Below are 18,739 nucleotides of genomic sequence, written 5' to 3'. Positions count from 1 at the left end.
GAAACAGCAGTGCTAATCACTGTGCCATCTTTATCAAGCTATCAGGCAGCTGGGAATGGAAACGTTGGAGGAGGATTTGGGTCAGGAAACATATGTCCATGATATTAAATATGCCCCCCTCCCAACCTCCCCACTCCCCAAAACCCTTTTTTTTGGTTAAAATTCTCCCTAGTGGTTTTTAATTGTGGACAATTCCAAACTCGGGACCATAAACACAGGTAGTTAAATCTAATGGGAAAATAAGGATGAATTTCTTTGATCTGAATGGTTGAAATGTGGAAATGGTTGCGCAAGTAGCTGGGATGCCTTCAAGGAGAAATTCGGCAAGTTAAAAAAAAAGAGCATTTGAAAGACATGCTTTCTTTCTTCAACTCAGTTGAGTTAGAGACTTATATTATGATGGAAGAAAGACAGACCTACGGAAAGGAGTACTTTCTGAAGTCACAGTTGTAGTGTACAGCAGGATTCCACAAATAACAATTGATAAAGATCAGATTGTGTATTTTTGATGATGGTCATTCAGAGATGAGCAGTGACCAGGGGTCCAGGGATAACATCCTTGCTCCTCCTCAATAGTACCATGGGATCTTTTATGTCAACCAAAAAGAGTAGACAAGGCCTTTGGGCCTCAATTTAACATGACAGCTGAAAGTCAACACTTGCAACAGTGCTGCACTCACTCAGTACTGCACTGGAGTGTCAACCTAGATTCTGGTGCTCAGATTTCTGGAGTGCTGGTTGAACCACAGCCTTCTGATTCAGAGGTGAAAGTGCTACTCACTGAGCCATGACTGTGGAGTTAATGAACACCAGCACAGAATAGTTAAACCAAAGGGACTGTTTCTGTGCCATTTATTCGACGTGAAATAAAGAATCTTGGTAGGCTGAAGACTGACACAGTGGAGTCCTCATACGAGTATTTTGTTTCTGGAGCTAATGAAATCCCAATATTAAATAGGTCCTGGTTTGACTCATGAGTGGAACCAAGAAAGAGCACCTGCTCGGGGTTATACTGCATGAGAGATAAGTTGGAACCAACACATGAAAGAAAACAAAATATCAAGTCATTTATGTCATTGCTGTTTGTGGAAGTCTTGCTGGATACAAATTGGCTGGCATGTTTCCTAAAGTAATTCCAGCTCAAATAAAAAAGTACTTTTTTGGCTGTAACGCATTTTGCAACTTCCTGAGATCATGAAAGGAGCTACATAAATGCAAGTCTTTCATTCTTTCTTCTTTTAATAGGCGATGTCAAGGGTAGCGAAGAAATTGAGTAGAATCAACCAGACAGCTAGGCACAGTTACAAAGGATGTCATTTGTGACTTTGACAGTGTAGTTTCAATTCCCTGGGTTGGATGGAAGCCAATAGGAATGTAATTGGAAGGAAACACTTTCTAATACTTTGACTAAGCAGCAGAATTCAGGTGGTCAGGATTTTGATGAGAGGGGATGCTGAAGGGAGTCCTGGGCTTCATATATAAAATAACTAACAACCACCAGGTTAGGAATGGGTGAGATATTATCGAGGTGTGGGAATGTTTCAAGAATGAGAGCAGCATGGAGGCACTTGGACAAAAAAGGTCATTTGTTCTGCTAGTTGCATCCTGGATAGATGTGAGAGATTACACAGTTTTACCAAGTTAGTGTGTACAAGTGTTCCAAAGATGTGCAGGTTAGGTTGAATGCGCAAGGATATTTTGGCCCTGGAGGGAGTGCAGAGGAGGTTTACTAGGCTGATGCCGGAGTTGAGGGGATTGAGCTATGAGGAGAGGCTGAATAAACTAGGCTTGTACTCGTTAGAGTTTAGAAGAATGAGGGGAGATCTCATTGAGACGTATAAGATGATGAATGGGCTGGATAGGATAGAGGTGGAGAGACTCTTCCCGCTCAAAAAAGACAGTAGGACTAGGGGGCACAGCCTCAAGATAAAGGGGAGGCGGTTTAGAACGGAGTTGAGGAGGAACTTCTTCACTCAAAGGGTGGTGAATCTCTGGAATTCTCTGCCCGTTGAAGTGGTGGAGGCTGCCTCGCTAAATATTTTTAAGAAGCGGGTTGATGGGTTCTTGATAAGAGAGGGGATTAAGGGTTATGGAGAGAGGGCGGGAATGTGGAACTGAGCCACGACAGATCAGCCATGATCTTATTGAATGGCGGGGCAGGCTCGAAGGGCTAGATGGCCTACTCCTGCTCCTATTTCTTATGTTCTTATGAATGGCCATGCTAAATTGCCCTTTAGTGACCCAGGATGTGTGGGTTAGGGGCATTAGCAGGGTAAATATTTGGAGTTATGGTGATAGAGCTTGGGTGGGATGCTCTGTCGGAGAATTGGTGCAGACTCAATGGACCAAATGGTCTCCTTTGCACTGGCCATTCTATGATTATGCACAGCCATGGATATTGTGTATAATTTGCTTCAGCAGCAACTTTACTTGTTCCTGGGATGTGAGTGTCACTTGCAAAGCCGGCATTTATTGCTGATCCGATTTGCTCTTGATCAGGTGGTAGTGAGCTGCATTCTTCAACCACTGCAGTCCATATTAGGTTGTTACACCCACAGTGCTGTAGGAAGTTACAAGAGTTTGGCCTAGCAATAACGATGTAATGTCAAGTCAGGACGTAATGTAATTTAGAGAAGAACTCGCAACTGGTGGTGTTCTCATGCATCTGTTGCCCTTGATTATCCAGGTAGTACAGGTTGCAAGTTTGAAAGTTGGCTGAGAAAGAACCTTAGTGAGTTGCTGCAGTACATCTCACAAATCAGCGCTATTGACCAGCAAAATAGCGAAGGCCAATTTGGATATTGGAAATTTTTAACTGATTTGCAAGCAGAATTTAAAAAATATTTATAGATTCATCACAATTCATTTCTTCAAAAAGGTACCTTGGTTGATAAAACACAAAAAATAATTATGAAAGATGAACACATCAGTAGCTGTACACAGTACTCCATGTATACAGCTTACTAACTCTAAACAGCCTACTCACTTTGAATGGCTTACTAACTTAGAATAGCTTACCCATGCTGACTCTTTCTACTTACCACCCGCTCACTGCTACTCTCGCTTGCCACTTCCTTCTCGACTGTCCCGTTCTCTGCCCTTTCTTGCTCGCTGCTATCCTCTCCCAAACCCTTGCTGTGAGCAAGGGCTCAGGAGTGTGGCGTGAGTGACAGGCAGCCAGAGGGAGCAAAAGGAGCTGCGAGCAGATGGATCAACGAAGAAAGTGGAAAGCAAGAGGGCAACTGAGCAGGAGGGAAGCAGCAAATGAGTGGGAGGCAGATAAGACAGGAAAGACAGTGTAGGCCACAAGCAGCCCAAGAGCTGCACAGTGAAAACCACCATATAAGATCCACACTGCTGCCACTTTGGGTCAGTGATAGAGCAAGTAAATGTTTAAGGTGGTGCATGGCATGGCATTCAAATGGGTTGCATTGCCTTGGATGGTGTCAAATTTTGTAAATGTTGTTGCAGCTGCATGCATCCAGACAACTGAAGAGTTTCCAATTCACTCCTGACTTGTGCCTTGAAGATGGTGGACAGGCTTTGAGTTCCTCGCCACTCTGAACTGCTCCTCCAGCCACAATTTGTATATGGCTGGAACAGTTCAATTCCCCAGCATGTTGACAGCAGGGATTCCAGAAATAGTACTGCCATTCAGTTGGTTAGATTCTCCCTCGTTGGATATGGTTATTGCCTGGCATTGTGTGACATGCACATTACTTCCCAGTGCCAGCCTGAATGTGGTCTGGGTTTTGCTACATGTGTGCATGGGCTTGCTCAGTGTTTGAGGGATTGTGAGTGGTATTGAACACTGTGATATCATCAGTGAACATCGCCATTTCTGACCTTTCGATGGAAGACGACCATTATCGAAGCGGCTGCAGATGGCTGAGACTAGGACACGACCCTGAGGCATTCTGGAAGTAACATTCTGGGGCTGAGGTGATTGGCCTTCAACAACAGCAAACATCTTCCTCTGTGCCAGGTATGAATCCAACTGGTGAAGTTTTCCTTCAGATTCCCATTTATTTTGATTTTGCTGGGACTCCATGATGTCACACTTGGCCAAATTCTGCCTTGTTGTCAAGGGCAGTCACTCATTTCACTGGAATTCAGCTTCATTGAAGCCTTGGTCCAAACATAGACAATGAAGACTAAAGCTAAGTGGTCCCAGCAGAACGCAAATTGAGCACCAGTTCATACGTGGTAGGCAGGAATGTGGGGTTGAAGTTACAATCAGACCAGCAACGATTTTACTGAATAGTAATGGAGGCTTGAGGGACCAAGTGGCCTACTCCTATTCATATGTAGTAAAACGTTTGCTGCTGAGTAAGTGCTGCTTGATAACACTGTCGCTAACCTCTTAGATAATTTGCTGACAACAAATGTGGAGTCAATGATGGAGGGGTAATTGGCTGACTTGGATTTATCCTGCTTCTTGTGGGTAAGACATAGCTAGACAATTTTCCACATTGTCAGATATATGCCAATGTTGTGGCTGTACTGAAACAGGTTGGCTATGAATGTGGTTACTTCTGGAGCACATGTTATCAGTACTATAGTCCGGTTGCCAGAGCCCATATCCTTTGCTGTATTCAGTGCTTTCAGCCATTTCTGGAAGCCAAGATGAGTGAACAAATTGGCTGAAGATTGGCATCTATGAAGTTGGTGACCTCACGAGGAAGCTGAGAGGGATCATCCATTCAACACTTCTAGCTAAAGATGTTTGAAAATGTTTCAGCCTTTCAAGTTTAAAGTTTATTTATTGGTGTCACAAGTAGGCTTACATTAAGATCGCAATAAAGTTACTGTGTACATCTCCTAGTCACCACACTCCGGCGCCTGTTTGGGTACACTGAGGGAGAATTCAGCATGGTCAATGCACTTAACCAGCACATCTTTTGTACTGTGGGAGGAAACCAGAGCACCCTGAGGAAACCCATGCAGATACGGAGAGAACATGCAAACTCTGCACAGATAGTGACCCAAGCCAGAAATCGAACCTGGGATCCTGGCGCTGTGACAAAGCAGTATTAACCATGCTGCCCTAACCAGTGTGCCATCATACTGCCCTGCCATATGCACTGATGTTTCCACCTCTCTCTACCAGAGAAATTTGTCATTTATGCTTAAAAACAATCATTTAGCCATCATTTGATATCAACTGTGCTCAAAAAACAATTTTGTTATTTATTATTTGTAATTTATTATTGTCATCAACTGCCATCAAACCACAGCACTCAGTCATTTGCGATTAGCAAAAGTACTTATTTTGACGGTAAAACAGAGTTTGCTCTGAAGGAAACTGGTGTAATAGAGGCCATGACAAAATTTGACCACATTTTTCACACGTGTACCATTTTTATTCATTGGAATTGTAAAGGGTTGTTATTGTTCTACTTTAGGAGTGAGAGCTCCCTGACAGGCACTTGAGATTTTAAACCAGATTTATAATGTCAAAAATACAATAACTCCATGGGCAGAATTTTACATTGCCCTGCCAGTGGGTCTGTAGATGGATCGTGAGGGTGGAGTAGATGATCAGAAAACCTTTTGAGGCCTTTCTACCAGGTTCCTGCCCACCCCAACCTTTCTGCAATTTCACACTGGTTTGGGTGAGGCCTCTGTTGGCCTGCCAACCTTAATTCAATTGAAGCCTCTATGTGGCCAATTACTGACCAGTTAAAGGCTGTTTCCTGCTTAGCTTCAATTTTCAAGCTAGCGGGTTCAAGGGCAGGGGAGGAGCCCAAAATTTGGGTTGCAGCTCACATTTTATGCCTTTAACTACATTTGATACCTTAATTTTGATGCCTTCAAGCACATTTCGTCTCAAGGATGGGAAAAATGCGCCTGTACCATAAGAAACTCACGCTAAATGAACATTTGATTTTAAACGATTGTTGATAAATTTGAACTCGTGAGTGTATTTGAATGCATTAATGGTGTCAAACCTTACAGTCATCATCTAAGTTGGGGATGTTTTTGAAGTAGCCGCCTTCTCCACTTAGCTGTTTAATTGTCCACCATCAATTTCAACTATCTAAGGCAAGATTGCAGAACTTTGATCTAATTCATGAGTTGTGGGATTGCTTTGCTCCGTCTATAGTATGCCATTTCCACTTTTTAGCACGCACACAGACCAGATTGTAGCTTCACCGGGTCGGCACTTCATTTTTAGGGATGCTGCTACCATTGCTTCCCTGCACACCTTATTGAACCAGCTTTGGTACCCTGGCTTGATGGCAATGGGGTATAGGCTGGGCCACGTGGTTGACGATTGTGGTTGATTACAATTCTGTTGGGGGACTGGTTAGCTCAAATAAACCCTAATAGCATGGAGTTCAATTCATGTTTTGGCTGGGATAGACTCGCAGCCTTTCTCCTTGTCCTAGCAGTAACAAAATGATTGCCAATATTTGCCAAGGACCTGCCTTTGTGCAGAGAACTCAAGAAAACAATGAAAATTCTGTTGCTACTGATGTCCCACAGCACATCATAGCTGCAGAGCTTTCCTCTGCTATATCTGTTGTGCGTCCACTCCATTTAGCATGAGTACAGTGTCACATAACACCCTCTGAATTTATTTGATTTAAGGTTTTAAAAGGAGGCAATAAAGAAAGGATAAAACTACAGGAAAGGAGAAAAATTATCAATGTGAAGAGAGTTAAAGGAAAGTGGTATTTTTTGTACTATTACAGATAACACATTATTGATGTTTGAAGATTAAATCCTATTTTCATATATGTGTCACATTTACTAAGAAGCTAAAAAAAACAATGGGGGGGGTGATTCTCCCATCCCGATTTTTTAGCGCAGCAAGCAAGACATTCACATGTCAGCCGATTTGCAGAATTTGCGCATGCGTTCCTGCCCCAATAGCATCACACAATCCAAGTACTTTGATGTCAACAACCACACTGAAAATTAACGTAATGGACATTTGCATGTGTTTACATACCTCACCATTTGGTTCGCAGATCCGCAACAACAATCTCCACCCTCATTAGCGTCTCCCACCCCTCTGGCATGATGTCATTCTGGCGCGATTTACACTAAGTATATAAAAGTCAGAAGTTGGCATGGCAGAGTTGAACATGAGTAAGGAGATAAGTTTGATGAAGCTGTAGCCTTCAGAGTGCCGGGGAGGTTGGAGACACGGCCTGGAGTTCTGCTGCTTGCTCTGGGAAGCTTCCTGGAGATCTTCAGGTGCTGTAGCCTGACCCTGTGGGTGGAGTGGAGTCCTTAATGGAGTAGGCTGCTCTCTGCAGCCACTGTTCCTTTGTTCTGGCTGTGGAGTGCAGTGAGGGGCTGGACTGAGTGCTGGGATTTTAGAGTGGTGGGGAAGTGCACCGTGTGCTGCTTGAGGGTTAATCAATTCAGACAGCTGGTGCTCCAAGCAGGAGTGGTCAGGTTAACATTAACACTCATACTGCATGTAGGGGTGGCATGATGGCACAGTGTTAACACTGCTGCCCCACAGCACCAGGGCTCCAGGTTCAATTCCGGCCTTGGTCATTGTGCAAACTCCACACAGACTTCTCCCCATGTCTGCGTGGGTTTCTTCTGGGTGCTCCAGTTTCCTCCCACAATCCAAAGATGTGCAGGTCAGGTTGACTGGCCATGCTAAATTAACCCTAGTGTCAGGGGGATCAGCAAGGTAAATGTGTGGGGTTACAGAAATAGGGCCTGGGTCAGGTTGTGTCGGTACAGACTTGATGGGCCAAATGGCCTCCTTCTGTACTGAAGGGATTCTATGATACTCTGCAGTGAATGGGAATCCATCCTGTGTGCCTGCCCCGTGACACTAACCTGCAACACATGCCTGGAAGGGATTGTTGTTGTTGCACTCATGACAATGGCTCAAGGAGGCACATTCATCATGCCCACACACCAACCTAGATACTCTCCTTGCCAGCCATGCACAATGCCAATGACAGGCAACTTAATCAGGTTACGCATGGCACCACAGATTGTGTTGTGTTGCCAGCATCCACAAGTGGGGACACTGGACCCAGTGAGAGATTGGTGGGGTTGGGGGAGGTGCTGGGGTAAAATGCAAGCAATGACATGAATCTATAAATCTTTCTCTCTCTAACCTCCCACTGTGCAGAATGGATCTGGGACTGATTTCTTTAGAATTAGCCATCATGGTGGTGGCTCAGGAGGTGGAGGACATAGAGAGGTCACCGCAGAAGTGGAAGGAGGGGAGGGGGCTGCCACTGAGAGCCAGGAAGTGAGACAACAATGTCCCAAAAGGATGGTTAGAAGGAGGATGATGCAGTACCAGACCAGGCATTCATTTGACGGGATTTCAGAGATTATGTGCCATCATCACTCCGCCTATCCAAGGACACAGTCCGGCATCTGTGTGAGGTATCTCACACCTAGCACTTGAGAGGAGAGGCAGGTGCCCACTCCCAGAAGAAGTTAAGGTGAGGGCAGCCCTTAACCTGTATACAACAGGGTCATTTCAGGCACCCAGTGGTGAACTCTGTGGAATATCCCTGGCCTTTGTCCACAGATGTGTTTGCCAGGTTGTGGATGCATGGTATGGCTGGGCAGGCCAATAAATCTATTTTGATATTGGGCAGACTCAGCAGCATAGCCAAGCTACAAGCAGCCATTGCAGGGATGCCCCGAGTCGAGGGGGCAATGGACGGGACACACATTGCCCTCCGGCCCTCGCAAGGTGAGGGTCAACCATTCATCAACTACAAGGGTTTACACTCCCTGGAGGTACTGATTGTCTGTGATGACTGGATGATCATCAGGTCTGTGCATGTTATCCAGGGAGTGTCCATAACAGCTTTGTGCTGAGGCAGTCAGACATCCCTGGGCTCTTTGAAGGCCAGCCCAGGCTGCTGGGATGGCTTGTGGAGAACAAAGACTACCTGCTGAGATCATTGCTGACAACGCAAGTACAGAGGCCCGAGACTGAGGCGGAGACCCACTACAATGAGACCCACACTGCCACCCGGTCCATAGTAAAGAGGCGCATAAACTTGTTCAAGATGTGGTTCGCATGCCTGCACCATTCTGGGGGTCCCCTGCAGTATGACCCTGTGTATGCCTCATGCATCATTATTGTGTGCTACGTCCTGCACAACATTGCGCAGCAGCAGGGAGACCAGCTGGAGGAGGAGGAGAAGCTGAAGTGAACCATATGAGGAGCTGGAGGATGGAGGGCTTGCTGCAGTGGCAGGTGCCTGGCAAGGCAGGGCAGCGAGGGAGGCCTTGATAGTTGCCCACTTCACATAGGTGGTGCTGTGCAGAGTGGAGGCTGCTCTGAACACACTTACACCACATCCCAAGAGTTACTGCAATCACCACCCCCTCACAACCCCAGACTGACCCCTGACAGGGGGTCCTGTTTGACGAAGAGTTCATGGATGGTGGGGAAAGTAGGGCAGATAGTCTGTAACATTTGGCCAAGTATCGCGCAGCCTGCCCCTCGCTGCACAGGACTGGGGAGAAATGATCAGTCCCAACGCACCTGTCCCCGATGAGCTCAATGCATTCTATGCCCGTTTCGAACAAGAGATCAGCGAGACCATGCCCTCCACCCTGGATGAACCTGTATCGAGGGTCGTCATTGTAGATGTCACAGCAGCTTTCTTGAAGGTTCCCCCACTGGGGCATCTCAGGGCCAGCTGGATGAACAGGGTGGCACTGAAACATCAGTGTTATATGCAAGTTGGCCAGGGCCTTCCATATCTCAGCCACTCAAGGGTATCACAGGTAATGGGGCATGGATCACAGCTGACTATGGGGCAGATGCATCTGAGCCTCCAGGACTGGCACAGCCAGGTGAACCAGGTGGAGGTGCCGGAGTTAGACTGAGGTAAGCACAGTAAGAAGTCTCACAACACCAGATTAAAGTCCAACAGGCTGGATGCAGTTCTTGGGGGAGGGGGCGGGGGGATGCCACACGAGGGGACGGGGGGGAGGCGGGTGCTGTTGTTGGATGTTCTTCAGGCTTTTGAGCATGGTTTAACATTCTGCAGGTTTCAGAATGGGATACACACTCACCCTTGTTGCCTGAAGAAGGTCATTCTGTTTTTTCTGGCACTGTTCCCTGGACCTAGGTGTCAAGGAACTGGCATTAACTGCAGCTAACACCTCCCCCCAAAATGCCTACATGGCGCGATCCCTTGGGCGACAGCTCTGAGTGGGGAACAGCAGCTGCCACCTCTCCTCCACTGTGTCCATCAGGCAGGCCTGGTCAGCCTGGCAGAACATCAGGGCAGGTTTCTTTCCAGCCATCTTCCTGGGGTGACTGGCTGTGTGTGTATTATTGCAGCTTATATACAGTTCTGGCTTAATAGGGGAGTTCAGGTATAGTCAGTTTCGGCCAACCATGGGCCCATTAGTAAAAGAATCCTTGTGAGAAACGTAAAGGGAACCAGGTTTCAATAGAGGATGGGCAATCTCCCAGGGTGCTCATTGGCTCTCATTTAGCAGGGCACTGTGTCCAGGGGGTACAATGCTCCAGGCTCTCGTTCAACAAGGGGGAATGCTCGCAGGCGGGGAGCGTGCATGGCAGCACAGCACTATTTGTGTGAAACCAGTATGTGGGAAGGCAGGGGTTAGGGATGGAGAGGCCAGCGATGTCCATGGGGGGATGGGGGGGCAGCAATGACTGTGGGGAGTTGAAGCCAAGTATCCCAATGCTGGGAGATCTTTTTTAAGAATCTCCCAGAGAACTACGTGTCCACGGGGTCCCGCTCATTGCACCAATTTCAGCCTCTTCAGCGAGAACAGGCTCTACCCCTGGTTTTTAATTATAATCATGCTAGAGGCCTCGGCAGTGCACAGAGTGTGGGAGACTCATTTCGGAAACAAGCTGAAAACACCAGCGTGATTTACTCCAGTTTTCATGCAAATTCAATGCTCTGAATCTTTTTGGGAGAATTCTGGCCAATATTTCTGCCAATCTTGAAGAATCTCACCTGAATGCCTACTGCACTGATAAAACACCAACATAAGATTGCATTGTATATTGTCTGCTCTGAAGAGTAATCTGACAGCTGACATTCGCTTCTCTGTCACAAAGAATTACCATCTCATTGTAACTGTACAGCAATGAAACTTCTCACAGATATCTATTATCATCACTCAAAATGATTGGAAAAATTAGCTGTTTAAAATTTAACTTATAACTTTCTAACTTAAAATATATTTATTGATCAGTTCAATTCAAAAGACCACCTCCGTAGCAAACATCTCTAGCAAACACCTCACTTTATATCTCTCCCACAATTCTTTCAAATTAATACCTTCAATCAGAGTTTTTCATGTTCTCTGTAGCAGTGAAAATCGTCCTGTGCTGCTCATGGCATTTGGACTGCCTAATTACCTGGATTATCTTTTCCAGGGTTAGATCTCCCTTTGCTTGCAAGAGATAACAGAATGTGTTGTCTGCTATTTCTGCCACTATTCTGTCTCTGGTAAGATCAGATTTGAAGCCTTCATATTCTCAACCTTTTGCCATCCTGTATAGATCAGTGATGAATGAATCGACAAGTTCACCAGGCTGCTGGATTCGCTTGATAAATCTAGTATTGAGTATTTTGTTGCTTCTTTGATTAAAATAAATAACAAATGATTTTAACGCTTCTTCACATTTAATAGAAAACTTATTGATTTCCTGAATTGGAATAATGCCATCCGCAATCGGGCCTACACAGTAAAGCAGTGTGTTAACCTGCTTGGCTTCTGACTTCTTGGTTAAACCTGAGGCAATGCTGCACCTTAGGAACCTTTTCCTCCAAAGGCCTTATTGTGTGATTGATCTGGGCCTTGAATTCATCTGAATTGATTTGAAAGTTGTGGAATTCTTTTCTTGCTCTGCTGCCCAGATTGGCTAAATGGTGGGTTCCCAAAGTAAGTTCGTGGTGGAGCTTGTGTCAGATCATCTGGAAACACTTATTCTCTCTTTCCCAACATCAATCTTTGGGCTGCGACTCTACTCTCTCCCCTTTGATTCAAGTACAAGTTTCTTCCAGGGAGATGGCCTATGTTGGGAGTTAGAGCAACAGAACACACTTCCCTGTGCAATGTAGCTCTAGTACATTGGGCTGAATTTTACTCTAAGATGCGGCTTGCCCCTAGACACCCTCCTCCACCCTCTCCAGTTTAAAATCTGGGGTTCAGCTTGCCTCTGTTTTGTCGGGAAGCCCAAAATGATTTTAGTTATTGTTCTGTTAATTAACTCAGAATGGGCCTTCTGTATCCATCTGGGAGGTACTGACCAGTCAAATGACTGGCAGTTCTCCTGTACCGGGAGCAGTGGCCACTGCTGAGACGTAGCATGGACACATTCCTACTGCTGATAAAATATTATCAGCAGTGGGCTAAGGCCCTTGACCATTTCAAGTGGCCCAAGGATGGATGGGGTGCCCAACTCCTGTCTCAAGTAAAATTCCAGAAGAGACAGATAGGTGACAGGCAAAGCATCACCATAATCCCACCTGCCTTCCCAGCGATCATAACATTCCACACTTTGTGTCTGTTCAGCACACAGCAGATGCTTAGGAAGGAACAATTAATCTCATATTTTAATGTATGGAACTATTTGATATCAAACTGGTGACTTTACAGATGCAAATCGAATAAAATTCAATCAACTGTGACAAAAAACAAGTTAACTGCAGCAATAAAATTTTGGCATATAATTGTTACACAATTATATGTAACAATACAATTAAAATAAATCCCAATAAAGCATATACTGATGTGTCTTGCAAGCAGCAACCAAAGCAAAGTCTGGAGAATGTTCAAACTAGGCCTCTGTAGCTGATACCCTCAGCTTATATCTGGTTGATGAGAAAATCACATTTTGAGATAGCTACCTGGCAGTTTTATAGTCCTCATGATGCACCTAATCCCTCCACCATTTTGGAAGCCAATTAAAGGAGTTGAAAGATTGAAAGGATTTGGAATCCTTTGGGAATATCGACACCTACTTGCTCCTTTCTATTTTCTAAATTGAGAAAAACAGCAGCCTTGCAAACTGAGGCAATTTATTTGGGTTTCTATCCCATGATCTTTCTTATCTCCTCATAAAGATTTTGACACACTTGAGTGCACTTTGTCATATTCAAGATGAAGAAATAGCTGATTGCTATTGAAAGCACAGATACGATCATGAAGCATTTTGTGCTTCAAAAACATTTTTTCACCTTCTTTGTAATTGCAAACAAGTTCCAATCCCCTCATTTTATTGCCTCAGTTTAATTGTTACTCCTATTTTCTTGGGTTTTTTTTCCCTGCTAGGTCATAATTATCACACTTTTCCACTCTGACCAGATATGCATATTTGTCCATAGGTAGGAGGGAAAGTTTTTTTTTCTCTGCCCTGATCACATCAAAGTCTGCTACCTGCTCTTCATAAATAGATTTACAGTTCCATCACACAGAGAAAATCTTTCCCCATTGCATTGTTTATTTCATTCCACCAATCAAAGCGACAATGAATCTTTTCCCTGGGATTTTGAGCTCAGTAGAAAGCACACACTTTTATTGCTGACATCAAGAAGCAGAACCCTGTGCATTTGTTGCACACCACTGGTCCTGATCCATTTCTGCATTCCAAAACTATAGGGCAGAATGTAACCCTGCCAAGGGTGGAAATGGAGATGGATGGGTTCAAAAATACTGGTGCCAATCAGCATGCTGTTTCTTGGCATCATTCCCGGCTCAGATATTTTGGGTGAGGTAGTTTCAGGGCTTGGCATAGCTGCACGCCCCCAAATGGCAAGCGGTCAATTAGACCCATTAAGAGCCTTGTTAACAGTAAGCAAAGAAGGTTGACTGGACTGTTCCAGTTTGCCTCCAGCTTGCAATGCCACAGTCGGAATGTCAGCATCCCATGCAGGTCTGCAGACCCTCCCTGGTTGCAGGAGTAACCAAACGCCGCCAAAGGTAGCCAAGTTGCTTTTTTTATTAAATTGCTGCGTGGGCACTTCCACGTTGAAGCATCCTGTCAGTTACTTAACCTTAGTGCTGCTGCCTGCTTCTCTGACGCTAGGAAGCCTCTGATTCACCATTCAGCGTCAGCAATTTGCCAGCTGCCTTTACTTTGGCAGGTAACTTTTTTCCTTGCCAAGAGGTGCCCTGGTCAAAATCCCAGACACTGCCTCCCTCTGGGAATGGCTTCATGACTCAAACAGTCCTAGCTCCTGTTTCCCACCACCATTGTGAAAATTCTGCCTGTAATGCCTGCCTGAATTGCTTAAAGTCAACTTCTTTGGAAGAAGTTAGTTACGAATAAAAAATATTGTATATATTTTTCTCAATCTGCATTTTATACGTATAAGATGATGAAAGGGATGGATAGGGTAGAGGTAGAGAGATTCTTCCTGCTCAGAAAGGACAGCAGGACTAGAGGGCACAGCCTCAAGATAAGGGGGGAGCAGTTTAGAACGGAGTTGAGGAGGAACTTCTTCACTCAAAGGGTGGTGAATCTCTGGAATTCTCTGCCCGTTGAAGTGGTTGAGGCTACCTCGCTAAATATATTTAAGACGCGGGTAGATAGGTTTTTGGTAGGCAAAGGGATTAAGGGTTATGGGGAGAAAGCGGGAAAGTGGAACTGAGCCACTTCAGATCAGCCATGATCTTATTGAATGGCGGGGCAGGCTCGAAGGCCTACTCCTGCTCCTATTTCTTATGCTCTTATGTTCTTATTCAGGACCCTACATTTTGTATAATCATGGGACAGTTGCCATTAAGCCTAAAATAAGCAAGGTCATCCTTACAGTTTTAACAACTTGCAAAGAACGGATGAAAGCTCAGTATATTTCAGATTTTACAGAGGTTTTGTTAATTAGTGTCACAAGTAGGCTTACATTAACACTGCAATGAAGTTAAATCCCCTAGTCGCCATACTCCGGTGCCTGTTTGGGTACACAGAGAGAATTTAGCATGGCCAGTGCACCTAACCAGCGTGTCTTTTGAATTGTAGGAGGAAACCGGAACACCCAGAGGAAACTCATGCTGACACAGGGAGAACATGCAAACTCCATACAGAGTGACCAAAGCCAGGAATCGAACCCGGTCCCTGGCGCTGTGAGGCAGCAATGAGAACCATTGTGCACTATGTCACTCCTCAAAGGTTGGCATCCTTACTGTAGATTTTGGCACTCCCTTGGCAGAGAAGAAGCTTGTGGTACAGTTGTATGAAACTACATATAAATTATGCCCTTCTAAAATTTGGATGCAACTGCAATTTTATGCCTGCAAATTACACTAGAATACTATGTACTTGTGAGAATCAAATATTACAATCTGTGATTGCCAACACAAATCCAGCTATAAATGTTGCAGGCTGCAACATACTTCTGAATTTTCAGAACCCTCATCTTCACAAAGTGAATCCATGATTTAGAAGCATTTAAATCTACTACAGCAAAACTATAATTTATAACATTGGTTCTTTCAAACCCAAATCAGCAATTAAATTTGTAACTAGGTCAATGACCCTCGCTGGGAATTTCTGTGCGTGGACAGTGAATGAAGGCAGGACCAGACTCAATGGTCGCATCAACTCAGTTAAATAGCCTTCACCGTCAAGGTTTAAACACTGGAGGATGGTTGCTATTTGTGGAACTGTACCCCAACAAAGATTGAAAGCTGAGGCCGGGGGAAGGGGGGGGGGGCAGAATTGCCAAAGTGATAAAAAAAAAGATTGTTTTACTTAAAAAACTAACTGCATTGTTTACATTAGCAATATGCATTAATGTAAAGTGCAGGTTATTAGTGAAGAGCTGTGCATACTCCTCAAAGCAAGCAGCTTCTGTTTTTTATCTTGTTTTTCAGCTGAATGTTAAAGATGATGATGGCACACTGTCTAAGTGTTGAAAGCAATCATGAGAATTCTTTGATGTAATTTTATTGTGCTTCACGTGGCAGACAGAAGGTAAAATGTGCTGGAAAACTACCAGTATGAAATGTGACAAACCTTGGGGGTGGGGAAGAATTCAGGATTGAGAGTACAGTGGAGGTGAACAGGGTAGTAATCTCCATGGCAACTCACCAGATGATGTTGCAGAGGTGCCGAGTCAATAGACTTGTGGTTGTTGCTCTGGCTGGCACTCGCACTCTATTTGAAAGAAAGGGAATCAAGGGTAGAAATAAGTAAAATGTCATATCTTACGACCAGGTTTTTTTTAAATGAATTTCATTCCTGTCTCAATGTGCTGCCAGAGTTGAACATAATGTGAATATTTAAGACAAATCAAAAGACAAACCTTAATGTCTTGCACATGAGATTGCCAGTGCTCTGCTTCCTGAAAGAGATAGCATGATAACTGTTAAATCTCCTGTGAAACAGAACCATTTTGAATCATTCGCCCATCAGCTTCTGACTTTACTACAAAAGAAAGCACAGTGAGCAGTTAGACTATAGATAAAATGGTGCAGCGATTCTAAACTCCTGGCTCCTACAATTCAGGTCAATGGCATTCAAATGTTCACAATAAGCCTCAATCTCTGCTTACAGTACTCACATTGAAAAGAAGTAAGAGCCTGAAACAGTTCAAATTTCTTACATCGAATAGGTTTCTGTCTTTAAAATATAATCTGCCTTTAATGTCCAAAAATAAACAGAAACCATTTCCTATTCACTATTCAGTAGCAATGAGCAGCTAGCACAATTAGCATTTCCATCTGTCTTGAAATGTGATGACTTTCGAAATCTTGCATGGATTTCGACCAAGATTACTTCATGTATTCAAGACACGAGTTTGATAACAGGCCAATTTAATGATGTAATCATGGCACTCAATACTTTTAGTTTCCATTGTGGTAGCTTTGAGGCATTCATTATTGATCCGATTTGAAGGCAAATTTCAGATTACGAAACCAAATCCAGTAAAGTGTATTGATGATATAAAAAACACAAATTCTTTTGAGATTCAATAAATACATTAATCTCCTCCTTTTCCTTAATGAAACTCACTTAGCTCAAAGACTTTATAGCATTCCTTTTTCAGAAACATCGAACTAATCAATATAACAAATCCTCCTGCTGGCTCTATTTTGACATTAGAGGATCTGTAATCTCAAAATACTCCAAAAAGCATTTTAAAATTCTATCCCTTTTTTTAACGATACTATACAAGATGATGTTGGTATATTTTGTTCTGTGAACATATTGTATAATGGAAGATAAGGATGACTTGTGTTGCAAATGTCCAAAATGTTTGAATTCCATTTTTCACACTGACATTTTTCAACATAATTGCAGGAATCATATTGGACCAGAATTGGAATAAATCAACACAATCTGGTCTACCACCAGAAATATTGCAAAGGGAACAAACTGGCATCTCAGTAGTGTTAACGGAGGAAGGCTCTGACGTTATTCCACAAGCTAAATTAACAGATTATGTTCTTAATAAGGGTTGTGAATGACTAAATGCCCACCTACAAAAATAAACACCAATGATGTATGTGATTAAGACCAAGCATTATCTCAAAATGTTTATAATGTACATTCATCAACATCAAACTATAGGTTTGAGAGGATGGCCTTTTCACTAGAAAATTAAATTTTCCATAAAGGGAATAAAAATCAAATAACGGATTCTATTTTTTAGTAGTATAACAGGAAGCATAATTCCAAAGTTCACATGACACAATTAAAATACCTGAAGTCTTTGTGTGCTACAATATGAATGGGATGATATCAGACCGTTGATTTTATTTCTGCCTTGGAACTCTCTCCTGCCTATGCAGCAGCCTGCTCACAGCTTAGATACGATGATTTTCACTACCTGCACCTCCGCCCTGCCGAATCCTATGTCATCGTTATCCCTCTAAACTGCAAATTCTTCTGTTATTGTTCTGCACCTCAGTATCAGACATCCACCAAAGGGTAACATTTGTCCTGCCACATACTCAGGGTCTGGGCTACCAGATGTTTCCAATACATTCAAACTGTGATGCAAACCATTTGCATGAATAAAGTCAAGGAGATAAATTATGTGCAAATTAAAATATTCTCTAGCATTATAAATAAATCTTATCAAACTATGCAACATAATAATTCTTTTCTCCTAATTAAAGATAGCCAGAAGATAAACGACATATGTGAACAAGTGCTATGCAGATTTTTAGTCTTACAGTTACATTCATGACCACAGATGTTGGAAATCTGAAAATAAAATGAGAATGCTGGAAACACACAGTGGGTCAGGCAGCATCTGTGGAGACTGCAACGTTTAATTAAAGCTAATTGCCATTGGTGAGAATCCACCTGTAACATTAACTTCCTTTTCTTCTTTATGCAATTTAACTCATTGGGGATGATTTGGAGCCCACGTTAGCTGTGAGCGCAAACGACAATGTGGGCACAAAATCGTGCAGAAAGTCAGAAAACGGGTTTCTTGCCATTGAGATCTCACTTACTGGATTTCCACGCGCCTTGTCAATGATGTAACAACGTACCCACCCAGGGAGTTTGGGAACCTCATTTCAATACACTTACATCTCATTAGCAGGCCATCCCACCATCACTTCTCACCAGCTTAATGAGTGGTTTATAAAATGTGAACCTGGCGACCTCATCCCCAAGGAGGACGTTGGAGGTGACTGTGCACGTCACCCCCATCCACCTGGGATTTCCATGGAGAGGGGGACCTCGATAAATCAGTCTTGGGCCCAGTGGGACTGGGAGTGGTGGGGAGATGCCTTGAGTAAGGTGACTGGGGGAGGGTGGGAGCGTGGCAGTGAGGGGGAG

At 43.9% G+C, this 18,739-nt stretch overlaps 1 protein-coding gene across 2 annotated transcripts in view; it reads right to left on the bottom strand.

Annotated features, from left to right (window-relative positions):
- The window catches only part of kiaa0586 (KIAA0586 ortholog), a 541,997-nt gene that overhangs the window by 302,826 nt on the left and 220,432 nt on the right, over positions 1-18,739 (bottom strand). For both annotated transcript variants that reach the window (XM_080202790.1, XM_080202791.1), the window contains exons 11-12: positions 16,248-16,286; positions 16,034-16,099 (exon numbers count right to left, since the gene is read on the bottom strand). In XM_080202790.1, coding sequence (XP_080058916.1) covers positions 16,034-16,099; positions 16,248-16,286 — 105 coding nt within the window. The remainder of the gene's footprint in view (positions 1-16,033; positions 16,100-16,247; positions 16,287-18,739) is intronic.

Source organism: Carcharhinus amblyrhynchos, chromosome 14 (genome assembly GCF_965287045.1).
Source record: "Carcharhinus amblyrhynchos chromosome 14, sCarAmb.v2.hapA, whole genome shotgun sequence".
Lineage (NCBI taxonomy): Eukaryota > Metazoa > Chordata > Chondrichthyes > Carcharhiniformes > Carcharhinidae > Carcharhinus > Carcharhinus amblyrhynchos.
Note: the sequence above shows the minus strand (reverse complement) of the source record. Positions and strands in the feature narration are given on the sequence as shown.